The sequence below is a fragment of the Larus michahellis genome, chromosome 2 (assembly GCF_964199755.1).
Source record: "Larus michahellis chromosome 2, bLarMic1.1, whole genome shotgun sequence".
NCBI classification, from domain to species: Eukaryota; Metazoa; Chordata; class Aves; order Charadriiformes; family Laridae; genus Larus; species Larus michahellis.
The window spans coordinates 93405958-93418954 of record NC_133897.1 but is presented as its reverse complement, the minus strand read 5'-3'; the positions used below and the strand labels follow the sequence as shown (position 1 = coordinate 93418954).

The 12997-nt window shown below is 35.7% G+C and overlaps 1 protein-coding gene across 1 annotated transcript in view; it reads right to left on the bottom strand.

Moving 5' to 3' along the window:
* Positions 1–12997, bottom strand: part of ABCA13 (ATP binding cassette subfamily A member 13) — a 202081-nt gene that overhangs the window by 61222 nt on the left and 127862 nt on the right. The window contains exons 36-41 of the mRNA XM_074576273.1: positions 11366–11612; positions 10322–10411; positions 9667–9739; positions 9308–9426; positions 8263–8350; positions 2682–2790 (exon numbers count right to left, since the gene is read on the bottom strand). Of these exons, the coding sequence (XP_074432374.1) occupies positions 2682–2790; positions 8263–8350; positions 9308–9426; positions 9667–9739; positions 10322–10411; positions 11366–11612 (726 nt within the window). The remainder of the gene's footprint in view (positions 1–2681; positions 2791–8262; positions 8351–9307; positions 9427–9666; positions 9740–10321; positions 10412–11365; positions 11613–12997) is intronic.

Sequence of the window (12997 nt, the reverse complement as noted above, 5' to 3'; positions counted from 1 at the left end):
GGTAGCCTATGTCCTGTGTATTTTTGGGTATGACTTCTTCCTTCAAAGTCTCATACAAAATCCTAAGTCTGTATTCCCTGTATCCTCCTGACTGAAGAAAAGACATTAGACAAAAACATTTAGCCTCCTTCTCAGCTCCTTATCACTAAAACATGTCACAAACTGGGACCAGCACTACTGATCTCCTATGAAACTTACTAGGTCTGTCCCTGCGAGCAAAGGAGGTAGAATTAGGCACACTGCCTGTAATGAATCTTCCCTCCTCCAGAGACCTTGGGAGAACTCCAACTGGGTTCTTGCTCAAGAAATACCCACAGGATACAACTGCTGAAGTGAAAGTGTTCCTTGGTATTTACATGAGCATTTAAATAAGCTGTTGACCTCTTTCAAGGTTGTTTCAATATCATAGTAGTTGCTGCTCTTGTTTACATCCATGGTAACGCTCCACCCTGTTGAAGTGAGTCTCTTGCAGTAAAGCAAGGTTTATCTTTTTGTGAAGGAAGAAAAGACTGTGTCCGCATACTCCTTTTTCAAGGGTCAAATTATTTTTATGTCACTTAAAAATAATACAGAAGCACTGGTTCTGTTCACAGGAAATAGTTATCCTGTGAAAAAAAACAATGACCTTAATTGCAAGTCAGAATTACTAACCTACATTTCTGCAACATCCTAAACAAACTTCCTTGCAGCAATTTCCAATAATATTCTGGAACTGACCTTCCACATAAACACAGTTTGCAAGAAGAGGCGGGGGGATGATCAAAAAGATTAGTTTTCAGTGTAGAAACGCAGTATGTAGTCTTCTGACTGCTAATTTACAGGACTGCATATAATCATTTTTAACAAGAAAAGCATATAAATAATTCTCCATCAGAGCAGTATCCTTAAATAAGAGATAGTTAAAAGTCAAAGTGAGCGGAGCTCAAGTGCCCCATATAGCGTTGGAAAATTGTTGAGATTTTTTAAAAAATAAAATATACATCTCTATTTGTCTCTACACATATATAAACACATACATCTATCCATATGTGTACACACACATATACATATATACAGACTGATAGGTAGATAACTTGACTTCTCTTTCTAGGATTTCTCTAACAGGTCCCTCTGCATTATGTCTCAAGAGCATGATCAATCCATCTTTATTGCACTTCTCCAATAGATATATACATAAATAAACTGCTTTCTAGTTCATGAATTCTACTTCTGCAGAGACTTAGCCAACGTATTCTGCCACAAGATTATATAATGAGCACATATTTGTTTAGATGACAATCCAAGACTTCAAATATTTATTAAGCACCATTTCGCTCATTGTGTTTCTACATCATGCAACAACATAAAATATAAAATTTCCACAGTCCTTGGCACAACTATAATTTTCTCTGACTGTAATCTGGATTTTATGTCCCCAATTCTCCATGACAGATATAAAAGTAAAGGTATTTAAACTTCTAAGTTCCAGAATGGGATATCTGATGCTACAGAAAACAAGCTAGCAACAGTATTATTCATGAAGTGCAGGGAAACTTGATTAAAAATTGATTTGTATTAAAAATTCTCATTAAAATACCTGATTTCATTTCATTCAAACTTTCTACAGAAATATATTACCTTTGATTCATTCTCATAATTCATTTAGAACAATAAAACCCCAGCCATCTTGAAAGCAAGCAATTATTCTTTCTTCATTGACATTCTGGGAAATTTTCTTAATGAATTTCTATTTTCAGATACTCAGGATTCCTTCCCCCTTTTCACTAATTTTCATCTTCTTTCTTCCTTCTTCATTATAAACACACTGAAAATCATTTTACCACTACAGACAGCCATCCCACCTTTTCAAAAACTCTAAAAAATTGGTCAGAAGCTATTTTTAAATTTCTCTAAACCAAACTAATTCCTCTTTAACAGAACCATAAGAACAAAAGGAACTGGAATGAAGGGAAGTTAGCCTGAACTATCAAGCCCAGATTTCAAACTAGATTCCAGTATCCTAAAAGTTCACCTGTGTTAGCAGCTGATTTTTGTCTGCAGTCACTTTTTAAAAAGTCACTTTGTAAAATTTTTATTTTAACTAGTTCTTACACAGTTCAGGAATATCTGAATCAGATAGTTTAGATGTCAAATATACTAACCTCTCTTTTGTTGCGTACAATAATAAGATACACCAGCCTCTCCCGTTCCACGAGTAACAGGAAGCTATAGAATATCATGTTGCAGCGTGAATTTACAGGGTACTATGGGTTTACCCGGGATATTTACATAAGACGACAGAGTAAAGTGACAGAGAAGTTATAAATTCATACTCTGTTGTGCATTAATCATTCCATTTAAGCAAGCCCTCTCAGTGGTTTCACAAGGACTAACATCCCAAGTGTAGCAAACCAATTTACACTTATTCCACAGGAACGCCCTTTGTAAGAAACTCATATGGCACAGCAAGCTGTAAATTCAAATTTTATGTTATTGAGTAGTACTATTATGTACTACTATTGTGTTCACACAAACAAACCTTCTGTTTAATTAAAATTTCCACTTTCAAATCCTCCCAAGAAATGTGTGATTCTGCAATCCTACTTCATACTACAAAAATTTTTCATACTTAAAATTATTTTAGTTTATTTGAGAACTAGTTTTCAAAAGATATGAAAAAAGACTTAAAGAAGGACTATTACCATACTGTCTCCAGTCCACATTAGGGGGCAAATTTAGCCACAGAATGAAGTTATTGAGTTCATTTAAGTAGGATGGCAGCGAATGGAAAGCTTTTTGGTTGTACCACACCTGAAAGAGAGAATGGAAATTGTCAATCAAAAATGAGTTGAGTCTGAATGCTAATCTGAAAGCTCCCATACCTTGAGGAAGAGCATAGATATCTAATTTTTCTGTTATGACACCTGTTTATAGAAGCAGGTGAACTAGGCAGAGCAGAATCGGTTGATTTGTACAGGTCTTTCAACAGAGTGCAGCAGTTTGTTTTCTACTGTTGGAGCTATACACCTACATTAATTACTCCATTGGCATTCTCTGATTTAATGGAATACTGTGTCACTTCCCTTACACACATTTGGTTAAAAAAAAAAACAGAGGAAAAAACATGCGAAAATAACATTCACCAATTTAATTGAAAATGCAAAAAGATGAGTAAAACTAGTGTTACAAGTGGAGAACATTATTTAGATTTATCTAAATAATACCTAGAAGTGACACGCTGCATAAAATGTCCAGGAAAGAATATCCTGGAAAGTGGGGAAAGAAAGAATCAAGGAGGCACTGTTTACAAGGTGGGTGTGAAACTATTCCATAAAGGACAAAGCTGTGTCTCTGCCTTCAACAAGCAATTAGTGGTCTGTTAAGCATGGAGGAAATTCATACAGGAAAATTTTAAGACACAAAAGGCAAGCCAGTCCGTCTGGGGAGCACAGGTGAGCAAGTCTGCTGTAACACATATTTTATCCTCAAATCATGCAGAATCATCCCAGTTTGGTAAATATACTCAAAATTCACACTTCCATGTACTAGAATCATTGCTGAGAACCTGATATACCAAAACCAAATATAATGTGGCTTGAGTTTTGCTTTTTCTTTGGAAATCTATTCCATTTCTATGTCTTATTACTGTTAATCATAGCGCCTTTGAACCCGCATTATCCTTACTGAAAACTAGGTCAAATTATTATGTATGTTTGTTTTCAGTTTTAGTGACATGCTTCAAATCACCTTTGATTACTATCCCTTCCTCACTCCACAGCAACCTTTCATCTCCCCTTTTTGTTTATACAGTTGAAAAACTCTTAACCTTTCCCTATCTGATATCAGCTATTTGCTAATCCACATTTTGTACATCTCAAATTGATGCTGGGCAATTCTTACTTTATGTCTGAATCATTCTGAATCTGCAAATTGCACAGTTTTTAATATAGGTCTTTTTTGCCTTAACACCCTTCTTCTAGGATTTCAGTTTTCTTAGACCCTTTCTAAAATTACCATCTATACAGTTACATCTTGGAAACTTCCTTAAAGATCTGTTTCTCATCACTCTGATGCTATTCTCCTCTAGGGCTCTTCCACATATGTGTGTCTCTTCTTGATACCGGTGTAAACTTCCATATATTTTTTTTTCTATTTACTTGAAGATAATTCAGTTTTTCTTCCTTGTAGTATCCAGCTACAATCCTTACTTGGACACTAGTTCCAGACTTTGACTGGTTTTCCTGTTCTTCTGTTTCCTGGTGCAGATTGTCTTATCTTCAGTTCTATTTCCCTCTCTTAATAATTATGGTCTTCTGATTTATTTTTCTGACTACCTACTTGTTTGGATCTCCACATTGTACTCTGTTGTGAGGCAAGGTTTACAGCATTCTTATTGTCCATTCAGTTTCCTTCCATCTATCCTATATCGTGCTTTCAAACACCATTCTGAGCTCAGCTGTCATTTCTCCTATGGCTCTCACTCTCAAATTTTCTTTGCCATGATCTCTTAGTCATTATTTTAAAAATGAGCAGCTTTGGTCTACCACTGCTCTTGCTTGCATTAACTTTCACATTTTCTACTCTTCTTTATGTGGTCTTCACAACTGCTTGAAATCTCAACAGCATCTTATATCCCTACGTTTAAAGAAAAGAAAAAAGAACAAACCCTAAACTCTTATCTCCTTCTCAAACTGATATCCAGCTCCTTTGTTCTCCTCCAGTTCAATTCCCACAAATTACTACATAAAGTAGATCTCCCATTCTTCAAGTAACAAGGGAGTTCTTTAAAGAAATGATGTAAAATAGAACCTAAGTGTCGTGAGGAAAACTGCTGATCTTTGCACTGCTGGATCTCCCATGCAAATGGCAACCAGAGCAAAGAAACATAAACAAGTGATCAAGGGTAGCCAGTCTTTTTCACGCCACACACACATTTCTTAGTCTATGTTTTTAAAAAGATTTGTGCCCAATAGAAAGTTATACATACATAATGAAACTCCACTGCAATTGTGTTCATTGTATTAAAAAAAAAAAAAAGGCAATTAAGAAAGCAATACAGCAAAATTCTGATGACACATCCTCATTTAACTGAAGTAGGGGAAAGGTCTCAAGTGTTCACAGAACACCTTAGGAATATAATGTGACCAATATTCAAATTAAAACACAAAAGCCACAATAGAGCATTGTGTGTAACAATACATTTCAATATCCCACACATTAATTAGAATTATTCCTTCAAGCGGCATCATGTAACAGAATCAAACCACCAGGAAATAATAAAATTGAAGCTGGATATTTAATTATTTATAATCTGGCAAAAGAGACATTTAAGGTTGTTCACTTCATCAGAAGACACATTTAAGCACTTTTTTCTCAAGTCTTGCGTCTTATTCTAAATTGATTGCAAAGGTAAAATTTAAAAAAGGAAAAATATTAGTTCCAGCTGAAATATCTTTCACATTTCTTGTCTGCCACACAGGTAATTATTTACAGAGGACAGAAAAGAGATGAGCAATGGAATAAATATATAGATTAAGATGCTTAATTTTTATTTTTGTTATTTTATCTTCTATCTATGGTTGATAAAATTCCTTTTCCCAAGGAAAAACACAGCCTCTCACCACATTAGATATAAGTTCTGTAAAGACGTGTTTTCCATTATTCCATACCATTCTTACCTGCATTATTCCAGAATAACGCTAGACAGACATTTTTTTGCTAACCCATGGCTTACCAAGAAAAAGCTAAACATTGCTGGACCAGATTCATGATGGGGAGGCAGAGAGAAGTGCTATAAGACTGGAGATGTAACTTCCTCTGGACACTTATATTATTACTGTATAGTAAAGCCTCAAATCCCAGCCTTTGAGATTGGAAAAATGCACATTTCAGAATTCCATGAAAACAGTACCAATTCCCTTTCAGGACTATTTAAAATTCCCACATGTTCTTCCTGTATTTAATTATGTTATAAAGAACAGCAACTATGAAGTCATTGTGGAACAATTTTTGCCCACATTATCAAAGGAAAACAAGGAATATACAGTCAGAAAAACACAAAAAAAAATTGAGGAGGAGTTGTGTTTTTGCTACGTAGCAGTGATCATCAATTAATGTCGATAATCAATAGTTTTAATCAGCCATGTTTGTCATGTGGTAGATGTATTCTCTCTCATGTACGCACACATACACTTTCTCTGTGTGCATGCATACAACATGTATGCGGTATAGACAGCATGGTATGATTAGGTAAAGTAAAGAAGGTATTGGATAGGTATTTTGAATTTGAACTGGAAAAATTGTTGGCTTTTTGAGTGGAGAATAATGTATAAAGATTCAGAAATTTTCTAAAATTAAATGAATCATACAGTAAGTCTCTTCAAATGCAAATTTCTCATTTTCTTTCACACAAGGCTATGTAAATGGTACATCCATTGTCTCATGAACAAGCCTGAAAGGTCAAAGTAAAAGTCTGGTCATTAATTACTGAAAGGTTAATGCAATAATTTGACATTGGATCAGTTGAAAACCACTTCCAGGAGGTATTTTAGATAACACAGTGCCCTTTATAAATCTACTCCACTATTTTCTTTGGGTCTGAAATATGAAGCTTACTCACTAACAGTATAACTATAATTTATCCCTGTGCTGGTGGCAGGTGGAGCTCTACGCCAAAGACATTTTAAAAAAAAGGACCCTGACAAAACCCACAGTGCAAGCATGTCAAAACAAGAGTCTAAAATGATGAAAGATACATGGGACAAAAACAGCAGTCAGAAAAACACATCTCATTGCAGTCCTCTAGCACTTCAAGTTCCTAATGAAGGATTGATGGAACTAGAATTCAAAGCTATAAGAAATCTGGGGGTAGAAGGGAGATCACAAATAACCAAAATGAAAATATGTATAAGGTAAGGTGTGTATATAAGATAAAGAGTTTTTTAATAAAACTACATGTGAAAGGCATTGCAAACAGGCAATGATTTTGCAAAACTAATTGTGAAATGATACTGGATTGGAGAATATCTGCACATTGTTTTAACACTTTAACCCCAAATGGATTTTAGGGTAGAGCTTATTTACACCGTTCTTTCTCTTTTTCTTTTGTAAGAGCAAATAAAATCTAGCTTCTATACCCCCATAAAACAATTTAAAGGCAGAAGCATCTTGCTTTCATATTCCAATCTGGAATCTGGAAAGCCCACGGCTTCCTCTTAACAAATCTGTTTTGCCTCAAATACAAAAATAGAGACCACTCACTCATAATCTTCAATACTCCAAGACTGTTATTCCTCTACTCATTACTGGTCTACATTTGAATAGATCTCAAAAGAACCTTTCAAAGCACTCCTGTGGAATATAAAATCCCTTGCACTCATCATTGCCTGTTAGCCTCTAGGTCCCATCCCAAGTCTTCATAGTACAGAGATACTGTATCTTTCCCGTGCATACCAAAAGGCCTCAAGGAAAAGCTCTTTATTTCAATTGTGCTTAGAAAAACGCTTCTTTTCCTGACTTTAAAGGTAGCTCCAGACAGAAACCACCGGCTCTGTGTATCATTGCCAGACAGTGTGATCTACTGTCAAGAAGAGATTCAGGTTCCATACCCTGACTAATTTCAGCAAGGCACACTGGCACACTTCTGTTTCTCTGGGATAAAAATGGAAAGTTACTCATATTTGAAAAGGGGTTTAAAAGCACAAGACAGCATATTTGTTATGCAGAAATAGCTACTCCGGAAAGCTAATTTATTTTATTTTTGGGGGGTGGGGGGGTGGGAAATGAGAGAAACGTAGCAAGTAAAAGTATTCCTAACAGAAATGAAAAAGCATCAGAAATAACTCATTTTTGAGATGTTCAATGAACTTTTGTCAATTCTGACATTGACTTTTTGTAGAAAAACAAAAAAAAAAAAAAAAGAGGAATATCTGGGGTAACTACCTAACAAAAAGTTTTAAAGGTGAGCTCAGTTAGGCTCTGAAATAGGTTCACAGGTAAAAACAACAAAAACCCATATCATTTGCCTCATTTAAAACTGCTTCTCAGAACACAAGAGAATACTTCAAGAATTACGAACAGATAAGTGGACTGTTGTTGTTCATCTCAGTGACCAGTCCGGCCCAAACCACAACAACTTTAATAGGCAAGAGAGTTTTTCTCCCAGTTTCTAAATGCAAGGATTTTATGTAATGTTTCATTATTTGCTAAGTGCTGTGAATTCTGGAGCCTGAATAAGTAAGCAACAGATACACACAAATGCACACACATACATTCAACCCTTACCTTAATCAGAGGCTTAGATTTGGTGCTATTCAATTTTTTATCTTGAAGTTCAAATGGTTTCCTCCCTCCAAAAGACCAACCACCATATCTGGTAATAGAAAATTAGTAATAATAATAATAATAAAGTAATAACAAGTTACCTGTCTTAAACTTAACAGTCTTTTCTTGCAATGATAAAGCTGTACTATCTACATTAATTCTTTATTTTTCAACTGAAAATAAAACCTCACCCCTCACAAACCCCTCCTCTGTTAAAAAGGAGGAGCTCAATATACTCTTAAATCAAGTGAAAGCCACCACTCTTTTCCTGCAAAGGGATTCCCTCAGATAAAGATTTTTACTTTTTGAAAGATGAAATCCCTGAGCAACAGGAGGGTTTGTGAACAAGTGAGGTATTACTGACTTTCAGAAACCTCTTAGACATGTTGATTTCTTCCTACCCCATTCATATTCTAGCTCAAATGTTTCATCCTAAGATGTTTATCTCCATTTTTATCAAATAAGACATACTTCTTTTTTTCATGCATAAATGGCTTTCTTCTCCTTGATAAAATCATACTTGGTCTAGTATTTGCACTTATGTCAAAGGCATTGGTTGAGCTGTAAAGGCACATAAGTAAATCTCAAAATACTGCTGGTATCACTGAATATGAAGACTCGCCAGAGGGATACCAGCCCTTTCAGTTTAAGGAAAAGATTAATTGGAGCATATCCACCTCTATTTGATTGAGTCTGTGAGGAACGGAAACTATGCTGTTCACCTGATTTGCACACACGTATACATTTTCTTTCTCTGAGATGCTGAAATAAGTTGCTGTGTGGCCAGAAGAGCCAGGGCATGCCTAGAGGCAATTATCATGCAACTGCTGGAGGAAGTTCTCAGAAGTGACCATGGAGGGGGTGGGTTCCATGTTACCTTAGCCTGACTCTATGCCTTGTTAACAACCAACAGATAAAGGCAACTATGCCTTATATTCTCAGTGGATCAGGAAGGACTGTTTTTTATACACAAAGGAAAAACAAAGGTTAGATATTTAAAGGCTACCTTGCTTTGTTGGAAGGCCTCACTAAATATTCTTCCACAAGGAACCCTGAAAGATTATACAAAATTTGTCCTTTCTTATTCTTCACATAGGGAGTAGAGGTATTGAAACTTGGACACATCTGAAAAACAGTAGACATAAAATAAGTAAAGCGCTCTTAAAAAATTGTGCAAGCTCTTTCCCTGAAGACTTCCGAACACATAGCCCAAACATTAGATCAAATGAAATTAGATTAATAGAATCATCTAATTCATCTAATAGAATTAAATGAAACTCTTCTTCAAAAAGAAGAGTCAAGGTATTAGATGTAATATACACACACATAATTTTTACATACTTAACTAAATATAAAATGACATACCCCTTGTTCAGCCACACATCCGCATGAATCCTGGGGTGACGTAGGCTGCATCTGCCAACATGAATTATTTTTTCTAATGGGAATAAATACAGCAATAGGAACATCCATTAAATGAAAGGAATATATTACTTAACAGAAGAAATCCACACATTAACAAGCAGATCTGTCATCTTGAACACCTTCTTAGCATTAAATCACAGTGGCAGCTGTGTCTAAAAATATATCATTTTTATGAAAGTGGATTCACTAAAAATTATAGGAGTAAAGCAGCAAATGAGCTGCAGACCTTATGTTTGCAGCAATAAGATAACTAAAGCATGGTCACTACTCTGCATCTGAAATTTTGAATGCTTCCTAAGAAATATCGTAATTACTATCTGACTTTTCATTCATGTGGACACCAGACGTGATCAAAATCCTCCTGAAATTAATCAGAAAGCTGTCACTGGCTTTTAGGGGATTTGGATCAGACCTTTGACAATGAAGCCTACTTATGTACTTCACCTGGATGTCAGCTCCTTCATCAGAACTGATTGTCATTAACCTCATGCTGCAAGAAAAGCTTAAGATAGTCTACACTGCACAGAAAAGAAATACTGAATTTACAATATTTACAATTTACAATAAAGGAAGTAGTTACATTATTCACAGTTACCCTTGTTTTGAATGCATGCATGTGTGGTCCCAATCAGAGAAATATCTTAGTAGAATCTGAGAAAGGTTTCCTAGGTTATCATCTTCAGTGCTGTTCAAAGTGGGCCCCAGGGGGAACATGAGGGGAAAGGGAGAAAAAAAAAATTAAAAAGAAACACAAACATGTTAATATGTCTAGTTCTATTAACTTTCAGGCTCAAGATCCTACATGTTAACCAAGAAATTAAAGAACTACGCATAGGAAACACACAAAAACAGCAAAATCATCTCATTTCAAACACTATATGTGAACATGTAAAGAAAATTCAATACAACTATGGCTAAACAAATCTTAATGTCTCCCCATGGCCATCTTTCTCTTTATAAACATGCATTCCTAATAGTTATCATGGTTTAAGTGTTTTCATGTTTAATTTACAAATTCAAGCAGCATCATGTTATGTTTATGAAGATATCTAGATATTTGTCCAGGAGAGAAAGTGATCTGCATGTGATAGCACTCAATACAGAATAGTTCAGAGCTGAGCTACAGATACTGTATGTGAGCTATATACCGTACATTATAAATAAATAAATAAATAGATCTAGTTGGTTTAAAGCTCAGCATATAGAAACTAGAGGTTGTGTAACAAGAGCACCAGGCTTTGTTAATTCTGCGTGACCCTTTCAAATCTGAGAATTATTTTGAGAAAATGCTTTCAGACCTACGCAATTAGTTAAAATGAAGCATGCAAAGGCTTGTTTAAATACACTTGTGCATTTACATATAAATGGCCATGACTGGTATTGAAACAGATTAGCCAGTTGAAACAGCTCCAAAGCCTTTGCCCCTTCCTCCAGAAAATCCTTTGCAGAACGCTTTTCTAATTTTATCTCTCCCTCATAATAATCTATAAAAACCTAAACATTGAAAAAATAAACAGCTATTGTAAAAAGTAACTTATTATTCTTCCTAGAATGCAAATAGTCTTTAAAATATGAGAACTCGAGGGTAAAGATCTCAGAACCCTGGATATTCATGCTGATGGATAAGCCCTTTACCTACCTAAAGAAAGATTCTGCATTGTCATAAAGTCTTGGTGTCAGCTTGAGAGAAGGATAATCAATAGCCAGCGGCTTCACACTGAACAAGGCCATTGCCAGTGCAACAAAGAAGACAGGCAGCAGCACAATTGACAGATTTCCTCTCCAGTCTCGCCTGGTGTGGTGAAACCTCTTCATCAGAAGGGCAACGATCTGTGTGAGAATGAGGTGGGCTCCATGCACACTTGAGGTCCCCGTAAGCGAGATATCTGAGTGAGGAAAAAAAATAAACCCTTGTGACAAACAAAGAAAATCAATTTAAACTTTCACAGGATACATTTTCAGATGTAGAGCATAACATTCTTTTGGATAGAAAAAACAAACTGACAATCTTCTCCTGGAGGGAACAGTATAATCCCCCCCAGTACAACTAATTAACTCTTTGTATAAGAGAAAACAGATATTCGGCTAACACGTTATCTCTATAGCTCCAAGTACGCAGCTAAAGGAGTACTGAATACCTATTTTCCCATGGTCCTCACACTGGTACAACCATTTCTTGTGCATTGACACCCTTGCTCCTAGAAAAATTACTTTGACAAACATGGCCTGTATTGGCATTAAGGTTTTGATCCACCTTGATGTAAATGAGTGGCAATTTTTCCACAGGGATTTCAAAGGGACATCTTCAGAGTATGTAATAGGGCATCATAGATGCTAAAGACGTGGATTCTCATAAAAACATTCCCTTCATTTCTCTGCTCTTATGGGACTGACAAAATTTTCTAATGTGTTAGTCGATACAGTTTTCATAATCGCAGCTCATGGGCTGTCCTTCACATTCCCATGGGAGGGTGTCCACAGCTTATTAATGTCTCACCAATCAGACACTTTCCTGATGGACTCTTCCTTAATTTCATTTTATTGTTCTTTGTTAGACACTTGTGAGTCACGCAGATCACTTTGCCTCCATTTTAGACCCTAATGCCTTCTAGGCATGTGCAGGCTATTACCAGCTTCCCTTGTGGCTTTGCCAGACCGAACTTACTTCAGCCTCTTTTCTTCCTTATAGCAGAGCAGTGTCTGGCAGATTTACTACCACAGGTATTTGCACTGTAACAAGACTGAATAGCCTGTTTATCGTAGTGCTCAAAGACATACTGTCTTTTATGATCCCTGGTGATTTGTCTCTTACTACCTTCCCTTCTACATATTAAGACCACTGTAACTAGCGTTTCCTGAATAAAAATAATTGTCCATTTTGTCTAGTATCTGGACTGTTACTAAATATTTCTAATGCTGGCCAGCCAAGATACATCACAAGAAGATGCAATAAACCATTATATTAAAAGTATATGTTTGCCTAAGGCACTTTTAAAAATTACTTGTCTTTTCTAGAAAAATCATATGGTTATTATTTAAAATTCTCACTGAGAAAGGTGTCCAATTTCTTTCTGAATCATCTTAAATTTCACTCTTTGTGACCTTGATTTCTGTCGTTCCTTTGTGTTTCAGGTAAAAAAACAAAAATCTTGTTTATCTGTTTTGAATTTATGCCGTTTGATAGTACAGGATATGCTCTTAAATCTTGCTTTAGGAGACAGGTTATAGAAGTTTCCAATCTATCTTGTGCATAAATAATCTCAAGCTTTCA